The sequence below is a fragment of the Aptenodytes patagonicus genome, chromosome 5 (assembly GCF_965638725.1).
Source record: "Aptenodytes patagonicus chromosome 5, bAptPat1.pri.cur, whole genome shotgun sequence".
In the NCBI taxonomy this organism is placed as follows: domain Eukaryota; kingdom Metazoa; phylum Chordata; class Aves; order Sphenisciformes; family Spheniscidae; genus Aptenodytes; species Aptenodytes patagonicus.
The window spans coordinates 52418132-52434684 of NC_134953.1; the positions used below are offsets into that span (position 1 = coordinate 52418132).

At 39.7% G+C, this 16553-nt stretch overlaps 1 protein-coding gene across 6 annotated transcripts in view; it reads left to right on the forward strand.

The window, feature by feature from the left end:
- The window catches only part of DNM3 (dynamin 3), a 181285-nt gene that overhangs the window by 121544 nt on the left and 43188 nt on the right, over window positions 1-16553 (forward strand). For 3 of the 6 annotated variants that reach the window (XM_076339776.1, XM_076339777.1, XM_076339780.1), the window contains 2 exons: window positions 3856-3967; window positions 7925-7936. In XM_076339776.1, the coding sequence (XP_076195891.1) occupies window positions 3856-3967; window positions 7925-7936 (124 nt within the window). The remainder of the gene's footprint in view (window positions 1-3855; window positions 3968-7924; window positions 7937-16553) is intronic. The other 3 variants (XM_076339778.1, XM_076339779.1, XM_076339781.1) reach the window with 1 other exon arrangement.

Consider the following 16553-nt stretch of genomic DNA (forward strand, 5'->3'; position numbering starts at 1 on the left):
GTGGGACAGGAATCTCAGTAACTCACAGCCGGGCTCAATCTTCAGACTTATTTGGCACTTCTCTGTTTCCTCTTGTACGCTTTCAAATACATTACTCTATTCCTGCATTTTCATGTTAGGATTATTCTGTGATGGGAGGGGTTAATGAAACGCCTATGGACAATGTAAACATAATTTCTGCATTAGAAAGTTCACTTTGGGCCCTGAAAATATATGGGGTAAAGGAATCCAGTGTGCTGGAACAAAGATAATAGTAAAGTGAAGAAGTTGTTGGGTAAGCAAACTCACAGCTAGATGTCTGCTGGACTTTCAAGTAATGGGCCTGGTCTAGAAAAACTATGTCCTGAGTGTGGAACCATTCCGGAATCGGAAGTGACGCTTTTAGTCCAATTGTCTGGTCATCTCCAGAAGCAATCATATTGTGGTTTTCTGGAATGCCGTTCTTGAGGTTAGTTTATTTATTTGGAGTATAATAAAACCTGCAGATAACAAATGGTAATATTTTGTATTTTTTACTCTGGGGAAAAAAAGTAGCGTTATGTTACTTTCCAGTAATGCCGCTATGTTTTCATGTACTATGCAGGATATTAAATCACAATGATGAGACTCTACAGGACGAACCAGCACAGGTAGATGTGGTATTTGCACACAGCTTCCCTGTTTGTGTGTTCACGTTTAAAAAATGTTAAATATTCAAGGGAAATTTTGCACACAAATTGTCCTTCTAGGCATGTTCCCATTTATTGTATCTGTTTTGTTTCTACGGTCCCTTAGATTTAAAGATGCCTGAATATCAACAAGATTTGTACTATTGAGAGTTCATCTTTTTTGCTTCTTGGTATCCTGTATTATATCATTCTCTTTGATGTATAACATCCCATTTAGCTGCTATAGAGATGACAATGAGAACATGACCTCACTGTATTCCATATGGAGTGAGTAGGTGAGGACTGAGTAGTAACTGTTTCTGTGCTGATATCTTCAGCAATTTTAAAAAGTGGAAGAGAGAACAAAACAGAAAATCTGAATTGTTTTCAAGAACACTTTTAGAGCTTTCCATGAGACACCAGTGGATTCCTAATGGGTAAAACATGTTAATGTGTTTTTGTAAGATTCCACTAGTAACAGAAAAAGGACACGCTCTTTTCAGAAGTTACTTTGGCTTTTTTTCCTTTGAAAAGTTCCTGTGCCTGTCAGCCTTTCTGGAAGGCAAAGGAGGTCTAGTAGCAAGGAAGCTGATTTGGGAGGCAAGCATCCATTTACCTACCCTACTGTAAGCTTCCTATGAGTTCTGGCTCAGTGTTTATGTCCTTCAGTTCCTCATTTATGCTGTGAAGCTGAAACCTGTGTTCCTTTCTGGTGGTGGTGGCGTAAGATTAGCTACACTAAAATGGTGGACCTCTCAGATACTATAGGGAGAGGGGCCTCAGAGAGCCGGAGACATCAGTCACTGGGCCATAAGGTGTCCCTAGACCTAGGAAAAGTCTTGATACAGAGATAGGAATGCAGGACTGCCAGCTCCCATCTGTTCAAAGCGGTTGGCTAAAATCCCTTTTCCTACAGCTACGCTTGATGTAGCAAGTCACTAAATGCCAAAAAGTTTAATATATAACATGACAGTCCTGAAAAAATGTTTTCACAAGGTGGTGTCATGTTGTTTTGCTCTTGCAGATAAGTATTTTTGGAACTTCCCTATCGCTGTGTTTTACAGCCTTTATTTGCTCTATTGTTATTTTTAGTCATCTTTTCTGAGAGTACCCTTTTACCATTTCAGCTTCCTATTTCTTCAAAGTTATAGCTGCTTAGTGAACTTAGCCAAAAAACTAATCTCAGTAAAAGTTTCTCCTAACAATAAATTAAAGCATTTTTTTCTCTGGAGATTTCATTTTACTTCTCTTTTTATTTTTATTGAGTTCTTTGTTTTGTTCAGTAAATGTTGACTTGGAGTTCCACAATATTGCAAATTGAATAAAATTCAAGTGTTTTGTCATCAGTTCAAGAGAACGGCATCTGAGGAGATCATCCAGGCTATTATTTGCCTTAAGGCAGGATTAATACATTTGGAGTCAGGGAAGAAAAAGGTTTAACTTTACATTTCTAATCAATAAAAAAATCCACAGAGCTTTCAATCGTTCATACTGTCAGTGGCTTTGCCTAAACTATAGGATCTGACCCTTCAGTGTCTCTTTGACCTTTTAGTGTCTCTTTGTCCCTTTGCGGGCTGGTTTCTCTGGGAGGGAAATGGGGGTGTGCTGCCCTGAGCGGCACTGAAGCACACTCCAGTGGCATCTCCGATCCGGATGCTCGAGGAGTAGTGCAAGCCCGGTGCTGAGCACGCCTGCCTGGCTGCTCAGATGTAGCCGCTGAAATTGGTGAGAATTATGTCACTAACGTAAGGAAATCTGAGTATGTCCTTTATTCTTTGCAGTTTTGAATGCAATCTATAAGCCTGCTAAAAATACCTGATTTCCCTCTATTCAGAGGTGGGTATACTCTGGTTGCCATACTGTGGTTTCACGGCTGATAATTTAATGATTAGGTGTCATGGCTGCTTCATGCTCGGGCATGAACACTTACTGTTCAATTACAATTTTTCTGCCTGTTTTTTATCTGCTTCCTAAGACTACCCCTAAAAAGCAAGGCTAGGAGCTGTCTGGTGACATTGTTGGAAAGTGAGAAGCACTTCTGTGAGTGGGAATTACATCAAGTCGGTTGTATTCCGGCAGTGTGATGGTGAAATCCCACCAGTCCCTGAATGCTAAAGAAATTTGTCTAGGCAGTGATGATAATAGCTTTATTTCCTGGTTCCATATTGTATTCATTTTTTTTCCCCCTCAAAATATGTGGCAGAAATGACCTCTGTAGTTGCATGATGAAACCAAAGGACCCCTTGTCATTGCTGTCTTTGAAAGTGAAATAATCTCCATCAACCTCCCTCCCCACCCCCACTCCCCCTTCTCCATAGCTTGCTAAGGAAAGAAACAGTCTGGTTGCGATGGAAGATTGATTCTTGTGCAACTGTTAAGATCTAGCAGAAGGTGGTTTCCTAACCTTTGTCAGTTAAGCTTGTCACCTTTCCTAAAAAGACTGTTGGCTGACAAATTTACAGCGATCTGGTCTGTACATAGAATTTGAATTTGGAAACTAATGGCTAAACCGTAAGGGGAAAATCTGTTCTGTTTATTGGAGAATTTACAAGTACCACCTTCCTACATATTATGTATTTTTCCTCCTTTCTCTTTTCTTCCATTAAGTGATTCCCTATATTTATCTAATTATATGAATTACCTGCAAGAGGTGTTATTAAAACATATCCCGGTTTTCTTACTACGACGGCAGACATCAGAAGTTTGTTTTGTTTGTTTAAAATATCTGATTGTCATTGGTTTTTTTCCTCTTTTACTGATGATGTCTAAAAGCTAAAAAGGGTATGTAATGCACTGAAAGGATTTAACATGGGAAAAAGTTGCATCGTTAATTATTTTGATATTTATTGCTTACAGCAGCAGTCACAAGACATGCAGTTTTGTTGGCATGTCTTACGTGTTTGTCCTCTGCATCACACCAGCCTTTTTTTCCTAGAAGTGCTCCATTTTGGCAAAAGCTGGAAAATTGATTTTAAGTAGTTTCACGGTGCTTTCAGATGATTATTATTTCCAGAGCTGTGCTGTAGCAGTCTAAGATATTTTTAAGTACTCCATGTAATTATTAAACAAGCACCTGTCCCATAAACTCTGTTGGCCAAAACAATTACCAAGTAATTGCTGATCCGAAAGGATTTTTAATTTAAAATGCTGTGTGCATGACACAGAGTAGTAAAATGCTAGTTTTACAATATGGTGCTCTTTGTTCTAGGAACGTTTACAAGGATTACCGTTTCCTTGAGCTAGCCTGCGACTCCCAAGAGGAGGTGGATAGCTGGAAGGCATCTCTGCTACGAGCCGGTGTCTATCCTGATAAATCCTCGGTAAGTTAAACAGCTCACTAGTTTTCCAGTAGCTGCTATGTTTGAGTCAGAAAAAACAATCATATCATCTGGGAAAACACAATGTCTGCAGAGATATCTCAAGAAATGGTAGCCTTTTCATTGCACTCTTCTGTGGCAATTTTGAAATACTCATAATGAAATATTTTAAGATCAATTTGTGTGTCAAACCTCAATATTAAAAACAAAAACAACACAAACCAAACCTTCCAAAACGTTATTAATTGGATTTGTGTAGTAAAAGCATTGAGCAATTTGGGGTTTCCTGAGCTTCGTTGTTTCTGTTAATGTCTTCTAAGGTAAAGATGTGCTTTGAAGAGTTTATTCCCTCAAGCTCTGTATTACAGAACTGGCAGAAGCATTCCAGACAATCATGTATATTTATTTTACCGATTCACTGCATGTTTTTTGTGTATAAAACACATGCTAAACCTTTCCAAAGGCAGTTTTATTCAACTAATCATCATGTGGAGCAAATTGAACAGGATACAGTAGAAAAGCCTCTATTAATTTAACAGAAAAGACAGAAAGTTGGGAAATGGAATTTGCCCAACTACCATTTCATATTTTTTGGACTTAGTTATTTTGATATGTAATATCAAGTGAAGGTTTGAGGAGATGTATCCAGAGAGAAGGCTGACTAGCAAAAATACCTGTCATTTGAGCTTTTGAAAGTTTCTTTAATGCATGGTTCACCTTTCTTCAGTAAGTCTGCTGGTCGCTAAATTCCTTCAGCGGAAGATCTGTTCTGAGAAATGATGCTTTGATTTTGATGGAATTTGTTCGTCTTCCTGCTTGTTTTCCATGGGAAGGCCACGTCCCTTGAGTCCAGGGTCTTGTGCTGTCTTCAGTCTCTTCATCTTTCTCTTCCTCATATTTCCCTTATACTTGTGATACCTCCATGGCTTCCAGTATAATTCTGCCTGCATCTCCTCCGGCTACTATTTATGCAAACAACCCTCAGCTTCCTCTCTTCATACCAAGTTTCAAGGCTACCATCAACAGATAAATGGGAGAATCCTTGAACTGCTGGATTCTCCAATTATTATAGGAATAAACAGTGATTATGATAATGATGATGATTTTTTAAGAATAGATCAAATAGAAGTTTAGCAGGAGACCTACCGAGTATCTGAGACTTTACCTTCGTTTAAAAAAAAAAAAAAAAAAATTGTGACTCTTCAGTATGTTGCCGGTCCCAGTAGATCACTTCCTACCTAAGACCATCAGAAGTCATTTTACAAGGATTAGTTATGGGAGGTTACCTAATTAATTACTAGGAACAAAATACTGTTGGGTTTTTGGTTTGGTTTTGTTTTTTTTTTCCTTGCTCAGGTTTTAATAATGATGTCAAAAAGCCTGTTGCTGCCTCTGGTTTAATCTTGTATTCTGTGACGTTTATCATATTCATATATGTTACTTTGTCTTTAAACAAGACAGACTAGTTGGATTTCTAAACTTCTCTTCTGTCTTCCTGTCTCTCCCTTCCCCCTAAAAATATTTTGTATTCAAAATATGTTTATAAAGAATTCTTGTTTTTGTTTAAAGTTGGTCTGTCAAAGGAGTCTTAGATGTAAGATGAGAGACTTCCTTGAAAGGCACAAGATGAGAGACTTCCTTGAAAGGCACAAGATGAGAGACTTCCTTGAAAGACAAATGTAGAAGGGAGTCAAAATTCAGTTCTCCTTGGACCTGGAATTATCTTTACATTACAAAAAGAGTGAATATTATTGTTCCAAACCCCTGTAGCTTGAAATTCACCCAGTAGTCTATCAAGCTGTTCAGGAAAGACACTTGATGCTACTCTAGTCTTGCAAAGCACTTTGTTCCTACAGGACTAGAGGTCCAAATGTGGACTGCAAGTCTACTGTTAAAGTTTTGAATTTTGCAAAGCAAAAGCTCCAAGGCCCAGGGTACCTTAGAAGCTCCAGTGGAGCTTAAATAAAAATCAGCAGCATTTAAAATCCTGTGCATACTCCTCAGTTTCACACCTTCCTCTGACAATATAAAATGGTTTTAGAGACACCCCCCCAGTCTTTTATTCTCCTTCAAAGATTTAGAGACCGTGTTTTTATGTAAGAGAGACTGCCAGGAAATGACAGCAACTTGCGTTTACTTCAGTGCTTCCCCACAGCTTTGCGATCCCAGAGTAAAAAGGCAAAGAGGTACCCAAGCCCCTTCACAAACTGACCTTCTCGCTCTTTTTCATGTGCGAGTCACAGCTGGTAACTTTGAGTATCCAAGGCTTTGGCACCAGAAGTAGAAAAATTGCTGCTTAGAAATGAAAAATAGATTAATAGTGCTGTAAACCTGGAATATTGCAGTGGTGAAGCTGGCCTGCTTTCTGTAACTGCCAGAGCAGTGTGCGCAGCCTGGAATTTGAAAGCTAAGCTGTGTGCTTTCATTAATAGTTCTGCTGCTCGCGTACAAGGTTGCCGATGTAAAACCCAACGCAGTTGCGCCTAGCTGGGTTCCTTCTGCTGGCAGGAAAAGTAGGAATTTGTCGCTGAATTAAAGAGATTTGTTCTGAATTCTCACCAGGGGTAAATGTCTCAACTAAGAATATTAATTCTTCTGTTGTTTTTTTTTGTAGTGCTACTTAAAATTGTGTGATTACAGTGGTAATGGGGCTTAGTACTTACTGCCACTGATATGAAGTCTCTATTACTAATTTAATCCTGTAAGCTAAGTCCAAGGTTGTTGATTTTTAATTTTTCTTTTTGCCTAAACAAATCTCATGAATATATTAAAAATTAAAGGCCAGATATCACTCCATTCCTCCATTTCCTCGCTTTGTTTTGCCTGCCTTCCCTGGCCCTCTGCACATGGGGATGCACACTCACGTTCATACATTCACTCTCTTGTTAACTATCTTTAATCACCCTTCAGTGTTGCTCTATGAGCCCCCAAATTCTTTTGCAGTTTGCCAAGTCACCTCTTTCCCCCAGGACATGTGCTTTTGTCAGGACGTGGGCTTTGACAGCCACCCAGATAGCAATGAATCAGTGTTTTTATTTTTCCAACCCATATGCAAGTCAGCTTGCTTGATATAAATCACACTGTGGCCAATTCACTTTGAAACGGGATATCCATTTACCAGCTGACTTTACTGCTGGGTTTCTGGACTGATGCATCCAAAACCCTCCTTTTTTAAAAAATGACTACAACTTTGTGACTAACCCTTCCAGACTATATTCCTCAACTGTAGGCTGGTGTTTATTTTGGCTGACTTCCCACTGTGTAATATACACTGTTCATGCCAACTCATGGCAAAACTCACAATTAAAAAAAAATGATAGCACAGATGTTTGTCGTAACTTGCTCTGCACACTTTACCTTGCTAGTACCATCCATTCCTTTTCCCCTCTCCCCTTATGCCATCTCTTCCTTATTTTTATTACTAATCTAAAAGTTCAATATTTGCTTTTTAAAAAGCATTGGATCGTGAAACTTTCCATTCATTGGCATGTCGTAGGGAGTGGCTGTCATGCAAAGGTGAGCAGACATGTTTAGTGGGTTGCTTTGCGTACTGGAAGTTCAGTATTACCAACACATGAAAATCCCTCTGGCTTCCGTCCCATCCCTAGATCATTTCAGGCCTCATTTTCTCCCTTGTGTTAGTGTCCACTGACTTCCCAGGAGCTGCTCCTGATTTACACTGAAGGAAGCAGAAGTGGAATCAGAATGTTTGTGTAGAGAGGAAATTTTGAAAAACAGTGTGAATTTACAACTTTGCTGAACATATTAAATCCTTTGCGAACGTCCTGTGCTCCCCTGGAAGCTGTCTAACTAAAGGATTCAGTGAATGTTCTTTGAGTCAGTTCCTCATTTGGTTTGAGCTGTTTCCAGAACTGTACAAGTTAGACTGAATGCATGTAAAATAAATGTATCTAATATTTCTTTTTCTTCCCTCTTTCCTCCTTGCTGCATCCTGCAAAGGGGAACAACAGAGTAAGTTGTTTGTCCTTTTACAAAATCCTTTTGTATCCTGTCTGAAGGGTTTTGTCAGGAAAATTGGTTTCTCTTTTGGTTCACACAGGTATTGCCTGCATGTTCTTAACAGCAAACTCCTCTTAAAAATGTGGGTGCAAAAGTGTATTCTAGAAAACTATTAATGGCTCTGTTTTAATTTTGGGGAAGGAGATGTGTTAAGTGTTGCTGAGTGGTTTTTTTTAAGGCAGTTCAGTAAGAATACTATAAAACAATATTGGGACCAAAGATTATGAAGGTATAGTAATAAAGACCTTTTGAGGAAAGGTTACTACAGTCTGATGAAACTCATTACAGCTGGCTTTTTTGACCATACATCAAAGCTTGTATTAATGGGCAGTTATAAAAACCCAGCACTAAAGTCTTAAATAACAGATTTGCTGGCGTTGTTGGCTAAGCTGAACTAGATCAGTGTACTGGCTTTGAAGGTGCCTTAAAATGGATGGAGGAGGGTGGGGTCAACATTTGACTTGGCTTCTAGACCCTTGATGTGTTCCAGCTGGACAGCAGCAGAAGGGTGTGGGGTGTGGAGAGGGAGAACTGAAATATGCATGGTAGGTTTTTTTGAAAGTAAGCAGCACATAAAAAGACAGTTTTGCTGATGTTGGTCTGATAAACTAATAATCAAGCAGTTCCCAGGGTTAGCACTTTTTTATGCCATTTTTACTGAGCTTAAGAATGGAAATTGCACATCTTACACTTTGGAATATGATGCAGAGAGAGTTTGTCATACCATGGAAAGAAGTTATACAGCTTTTGTGCTTTGCTTTTTCCCCCCCTTCCTGTTTTGGTATATTAACCCTTAGGAAGATGTATCTGGAGCATCAAAAGATGCTTCAGAGCAAATGTTGAAAGTAGCCCCTGAAATATTGCCTGTAGCATCTCTTTGTGAGCTTGAAGCATTTCTGGGGTATTTGGGAAAGACCCAGGTGGGTTTAAAATGTTCTGAAGGTTGGGGAATTTTGTCTGCTTTTAATTTTTGTGGTTTTAACCAGTTTTTGATGACTTCTGTCTCCATAGTAGCTGGGCTCAGAAGCACCGAAAATCTTCTGTTTTGTTGGCCTGTCTGAGAAAAGGGGCTCTTAGTGTTGGGTGCGGAGGGGTTAAGAGAAGTGGTGTATTAACGGCATGGAGAGAGGGACTTTACATAGGAGGTGGTGTGAAATGTAAATGTTAACTGTGTACACTAAAATGTCAAGGTAATGTTTATAATGATTCTTTACGATATGCTGACTTAAGGCTTTGCTGCTGCAGTGGATGCTGATCTGATCTCCAGAGGAGAGAGGTTAGACTGTAGATGCTCTGTCAAAGGAAATGATGATAGATGGGGCACCAAAGAGCTCTTGGGGCTGGCAGAAACAGAGTCTGGAGGTCAGGAATTGCATGGACCAGCTTTGTTCTCCAGAGACCTGAGCTATGGGGCACCCCAGGGAGGTCAGGACCAGTAGAATCTGACATAGAGTTAGTTGCTAGCATAAGGCAGGATACCCATAAGCAAGTATAGGAGAAACCTGTGAGATGTGAGGATTGGTGGAGCTGTTAGCTCTCCTTTCACACTGAGTAAAGGGCAATTCTTGCTGTAGGTTCAGAAACGTTTTCCTGCTGGCCTGGGCTGTCAGCCAGAAGGTAACTCCAAAAGAAATCTGCAAGAATCCAGAAAACCATCCTGATCTTTCTCTTGGACCCTGTTCCTTGTAAGGATTCTTGTATCCTCATCTGTGTCCCCGCTATTCTCTTTCATACAGGTCATTCATGCTGGATTCTGGAGGTTACATTATCCCAATTAGACAGAAATAATCTGCAGCTGCCTGCAGGGGCTAAAGCCCCACAAACATCTTGAGATTTCTGCACTTAGTGGCATGGAAAATGAAATGGGTAAACCTGCGAGGTGACAAAAGTTTCTGAGAAGGGGTCGGGGAAGTGAAGAATGGCAGATTGAGGATGATGATGGTTTCTCAAAGCTTCTTATGCAGCTTTATGCTGCAAAGCTGCATAATCCTTCCTTACTATCCTGATACAGATTTACTGGGTAGCTAGCAGAGCTGTAACCCTCCTACTAGTGCTGCCCGGTGTGGCATTCATACTGTGGATCATGTCATATGTACATATGTAAAGATCCCGTACCCACCCACCCATTCAGATTGTGGCTGCTTTTATACCTCTGCATTTAGCTTTGCACTCTTACATTTACAAAAGTAAAAATAAACGTCGGAGTAATGAGTTCCTAAGAAAAAGGGGGGGAAGTGAAGTGAAGAGGGTTTATAATCGTCAGCGGACTACTAATCATTTTTATTTTTACTTTTTATTATTGCACAATCATTAATGTAAGTGAGATTTCTCACGTGGTTAAAGATAAATATATCTTCAAAAGCTTTGTTAGATAAAATCTGTAAATGGGTCGTGTAGAATGAGGTAATGGAGACCTACCTCATTCAGCAAGCACATGTTGGCAAGCCACATCTTACTAATATTAAAACTGAACTCCAGAGGAAGAGTGGAGCATTGTGCAGAATTGCGCAGAGCATTGTAGCTTCAGTCCAGGTACTGAAGACAGAGGAGCTGATTGCTTCTGAGTGTTGTAATCCACCACTGAATTTGCTTCCTCCCCTGTGCATCTTCAGCACCCTCATTTAAAAAAACAAAAAAAAAATCCCCCCAAAATAGCCCTCCAGAGCCTGCTGTTTGAAAACAACACCAAAACCTGTAACATTCTCATGAAGTCCATCTTCAGTATGCTTCGAACATTGTTAGGTTAAAAGATTAGATAGATGCTGTGTTCTTATGAAATTTTGATTCCAAATCTCTAAGTACTCAAGCAGTAAAACAGCAACAAAAAAAAAAACCTCAAAAAACCCAAAGTGGCACTTACTAATATAAAAAAAATTCACCTTTCCTTCAGCCCTGAGTTAGCCAATCATTTCTGCTTAATTTGAAGGATCAAACACTTTAATGCTGAGCTCAGGCTTGAGAAAATTCAACTTTGAAAATAAAAATCTGATTAAATTAATTTTTGTGGATAAAGTGACTACAGAGTTCTTATCTTCTAATTATTTTGCATTACTGTGCTTGCTGATACCCTTTACAAAACACGTAGAACTGAAATATATCAATCCTACATTCGCATCGCAGTTAGTGGAGTTGTCATAGTGCAGATAATACTGCGCATGTGAACATTCACTGAATGTACAGTCAGTTAGTGTAATTTAGTTTGAATTTTCTCTTGGGAAAAACAGAATTCCCTTCGAAAGGAGAAGGAACATACTCTCCCTGCCAGGTCGGCTTGCATGTTATTCCTTAAAATACCTCTTGGTGACATATTAATTGCTTAGATTCAAGTCTTTCTTTTTTTCTTTCTTTTTTTTTTTTTCTTTTTTGAGTGGGGGGAGGGGGGTAGTTTTACTAAACCGAGATTCCAGATCAGCTACTTCATTAAGACGACCAGATGTCCTACTGTCTTCTGAGACAGTCCTGGAAAATGGGAACTTATTGAAGTCAGGATACTCGTTCTACCTACGTATATGACAACAGCTTTCTTAGTTATCTATTTCATGCTTGGCTATTGACATGTAAATGCAGATATAGTGCCAGAAGCCATATGTATCTTTGCATTGTAATAAGGCTCTGATGCTTTCTTTTTCAAATTCAGCCATGTTTCTGAAGGGTCTTTAATTACCTCCCAGACATAAACTCTGACTCAGCCAGTTACTAGCTGTGGTGATGCTCTACGAGTGCCCCAGCCAGATTCAAACTGAAAGTAAGTGGTTCTGCTCTGGGATTGCTGAAGTCCATGTTCAAGCTAAGTTCCTAAATTAGAAAAAGTAAAGACTCATTTGGGTTTGTTGCATAGCAGTAAGTTGAAAAGCAAACTGTGCTGGTATGTCAGAAGGTAAAACGGTGTAGGCAGAAGTGTGCATTTACTGGTTTTACTTTTTTTTTCTTTTTTTTTTCTTTTTAAACTAATATATTTAAGAAAAGGAAGGCATTGAATTCTAGGAAAAGAAGAATCCACTTCAGTTATGACTAAAATTGGCTTCAGGCCAACTAGGCTTAAAAATAACTTTTAAATGAAGAAGTGTTAAATTATTTTTTTTAAGTGGAAAAATGCCATAATTTTATAGACAGTGTTTCAGTCATTGCTTTGAACAGATGAATTGAATTTTACAATGAAGTCACGGTGCAAAGGAGCAGACCAAGCGAGTGAGTGTGCATGCACATGCAGGCTGGGTCAAAAGCAGTCTAAAATACAGGGAGGAAACGAAATGGCAGACTGTTTTTCAGTCCCTTTCTTGCTGCCTCATTGTTTCAAGGCTGTGAAAACATGTTTCAGATAAAAAACTATCTTCTTGGTCTCCTAAATATTTACTAGTTCAAAAAAAAACTAGATGCAACCTTGTTCCCCCAATGTTCCCTGAGAAACAGAGCAGCCCTGGTTTATATTCTTGTAAGAGTAAAATAATTGCTGGTACGAGAGAGTTAAAAATGTACAGGGGAAAGATTCATAGTATTGCATCAGTTGCACTGACTGTAACAAGATGCAGGCTAACGGACTGAATGATTTCAAAACCAGTCCCGGCAAAGCTGGTAACTGCCTATCAGGGGTCGGGGGTTCAATAGCTGTCACAGGGTTTTACATTTCTGCTATTAAATGGGACTGCTGACATTAAGCAAACTCCAGGAAATTTAGAAATCAGAAAACATTTTTTATTTCTGTAATGTATTCATGGTGGGCTCTTTACTGTGCTTTTGGCAAGGCATCTGCATATTGAAAATATTTTTTAATTCTTCATTCTTTATGGTGCAGCTAATTTCTGCACCACTTCCACTCTGATGAAGGATTTCATTGAAGCTCTACAGAAAGGTGAAAACTCTCTGGCTGTGAAGTTTCAGATCTTGGAGCACGAGTGTCAGCCTTATTCTGGACATAAAGTGAGATTTGCCCTGGGGAAGGCAGTGAAGGCAGCCAGCCTCTAAGGATGCCTTCCCAGCCCTGGTCAACGAGCGCTGAGAGTGGGCTGGCGGAGAGGAAGGTGCTTCTGGACCGTGCTGCACCAACCTCTGCCACAAAGGTCCTTTGGACTCAGGCTGATACCTGCAGCTGGAGTCCCTGTGTCTGCAGGTCTCAGAATAGCTGCAGTCAGGAAGGTCTGATTGCCCCTTTAGTGCAACAGTATGGGGTCACCCATGTGGGGGACCGAACAGAAGGGGAAACGCACTCACAAGTATCACAAGACTTTGGGACAATCCTAAAATATCTTCCTTGTCTTCCAAGTCAGTAATTGCACAAAAACCTACTCCCGAGTAGTAATTGGGAGTAAATAAAAATTTGGAAGTTTTTTTTCTGCCAAAAATGTCAGCAGGCTCACCCTTCCATAGCATTTACAGTGTAACAGGAAATGTAGTCATTGGACGTGAGGGTGGAGGGCAGCTGGTGAACGGCCAGATACTTCTTTTTTCTCATTTACAGGGGAAAACAAGATGATCAGGAGAAACTGAATGCTCTTTTCCCTGACTCCGTTTTGGACAAAACCCAAGATATGCAATGTCTAGTCTGATACATAGTTCATTCTGGATTTCTTTAACCTTTCCTACCTATCTTTTTTTGTGAAGATAGGTTTATAATTACTTTCCATATGCCGAGTCAGACTCAAGTCCCATGTTCTGTGTGTAAAATCCCCTGTTCTGGAGCTGCATTCTCCACTCATATAACTCTCTTTCCATGATGTCATGTGTTCCTGTTCTGTGATCACTCCTCAGCTCCCGTCCCACCTGTTTCCGAGATCTATTGTGGCCTTTGATTGACTGATGTCTTCCCTGTCCTTCTCTGTTGTATTGTATGATACTTGATATATCGAGTGCGCCGATTTTGGAGAATTGGGATTTCCCACTAGGAAGAGCTGGCTATGGACATTTTGTGGTGGTTGATCAGTGCGATTCTTCAGTGACTTTCATACCCTTGTTCCTAAACCCCCTGTTCCTGCAGTTGAGAAACAAGTGGTCTTGCTCTGTTTCCTTCACATTCTTTCTCTTTTAAACTCAACCTCTGCTTTTTCTCTTTTATAATTAAGTTATTTGTAATTCAGAGAGAGAATTATATGTCATTGAACGTGCTACTAAGTTCAAATAATGTATGTTAAATTATTTGGGTAGGTATAAGCTCTGTGGTGGGTAGATACAAAATTACCATGAGCTGTTATGTTACACAAGGTGTCAGGCCCATATCAGACCCTTTAAATAGAAGATATTCAAAATTTACAGTCACATTTGTTGTACATTATTATCTTGACCTGTTCAACAGTTGGGGTGGCAGCATACCTAAGGGCATTTAGGGAAATCAACTAAAGAAACTAACCCAGAGCATGGAAGATAAAGTCCATGAACAAAATTAGTCTTATGCAATGTAATTTGGTGTTCAGTTGTAGTTTGGTGGTTTAAAACTGCTTGATTTGTAGACCTAGATATTTTCCAGTGGAAGCAGGAACCTCCATATAATGAATAGAAGCCTTTCTAGTCACAGGCCAGTTGTCCCTAGCTGTGTTCTGCAGACACTGTGTAGAAGTAGTGTGTAGTTGCTCAGGACCATGGTCTGGAAACAACTGCTGTACCATAGTTCTAAATTATAGTTATTAAAGGTTATCTGGCTGATTCAGATAGCAAATTCTCAGAAGCACTGCGAGTGAGATTCTCCTTTGCTCTGCTGTGAGGGCAGTGAACAAATTGGCAGAGGCCACCCTTTTAACCACTTTTGCAGATGCATACAGTCAGGGATCCTCAAATAGCTCAACCTCTCATTCACATCACCTGTGACCCAAAATGTGGCTGCAAACACTCAAGAGATGTGAAGTTTTCATGCCAGCTCTGTGCACCAAGGAGCTCTGTGGGCATAGTTCCTTGCTGTTCCTCAGCTGTGGACTTTGATGTAGGTAATGGTCTGACTCTATGAACAATGACACCAGCAGGCAGCTTTAAACGTGTCAGTGTCTAGAGCTGTGAGATTATACGTGAACCAGAGTTGGTATATTTATATGTGGGCCAATGTATGTCTCTGTATGTACATACAAGTAATCAATGTCCTATGCAAAGGTAAATTCTTACCCTCATTCATAGGGCTCCTTTACTTCTAGAGCAATGGCGTCTGGTTAAGGGCTCACTGCTGATTAAAATGTTAGAGCTAAGGCTAACAGTGAGAACAAAATACAGCATTGTCTGCAGTCCTTAACACCATCTGTGTTGCTCTTGGTATGGTGAAAATCAAGGCTCTTGCTTTAGGAAGCTTGTCCTTCACTTGTCTTCAATAGTTTGAAAACATTAACTCTCTATCTGTGCTCTTTGTTATATACTGCTCTGCAGAAAATGCCCCTTAACCTGATGAGTGAATGCATATGCTCAGAAATGGTTTAATTGCAACCAATCTAGGTCATGGAAAGGCTGGAAGATGGGCATGGTGAAGTCAATGTTATCAACTTCCAGAGAGTTAGAATTTCACCCGTTGTGAGTGGGTGTGTTGTCCTTAGTGCTGTATGTTTTTAGGGGACTGTTGGTTTTTTTCCATGCTTTCTGTAGTCTGATTGGTGTTCTGTTAAAATAAAGTTCTCCTTTCCTAGAACCAGTCCTGGCATTGTCTGATTGGGGCTGTGATTTCTGCCCCATGTCATATTTCTTTTATTTAGTTCCATATTATTTGTACAGTTTCTTTTGTAAGCCACAGCATGATGCCTTTCCAGCAGCTGTTTTTAATATTGTGAATAGATACTATTTGTCTAGAAGCTGCAGTTGTGGACCAGGATCCCATTTTACAAACTTAGAGTAAAAACATCATTCTTTGCAGTCAAAGAATGACATGAGAGAATCGATGGATAATTATGGAACAGTGTCCTGTCTGTGTTTTTTGTTAAAGGTTTGTCACTAGCCATTGACTGCCTCTGGAAACAGAGGGTCTTGAGGCAAACTATCTGTTTGTCACTGGTCTGACTAGCAGAGGACATGGGATTTAGGATTATTTTGTTACTAATGAATTCTGTAAAGCGGGAGCATGATTTCTTTCACAGGAGTTCTCTCTTCAAGCCTGAGAAGGCAGTAATAATGAGTGGTTTGGAGCGGGTTTGACAAGATGTCTTCATCTTTCGTTATTTAACAATACCTCACTCCAATGTCTTTTGAGTATGCAGTGATTTCTTTCTGCCTGTCTTTTAAGAACAAGTGGTGATTAATCCTCCTGTTCTGCTTATTTACCAGACTCTCTTCAATTCATCTCTAAAATTTGACAGTAGTTCATTTGAGTGTCTGTCCTTACCTGGTGGAAGCATCTCAGCTTAAAGTATGATTGGAAATTTGCTCAAGTGCTTTTGTTGGGTCAGTTGTTCAAGTGATTTAAAATCAGTAATCCTTGCGAAGTAGCCTAGATGTAAGCATGCATATGAAGTTCTCCATCCTTTTGTTTCAAAGGATTTTACCCAAGACAGAGTAAGTGTGTGTGTGTTTTCAAAGAACCCTGGTGTCTTTGCTCAGGTACGCTGAATGGGTTTCCTTTAGTGTATACAAGTATCAACATTTTTCCCATCAAAATTCAGATCTTTTCTGA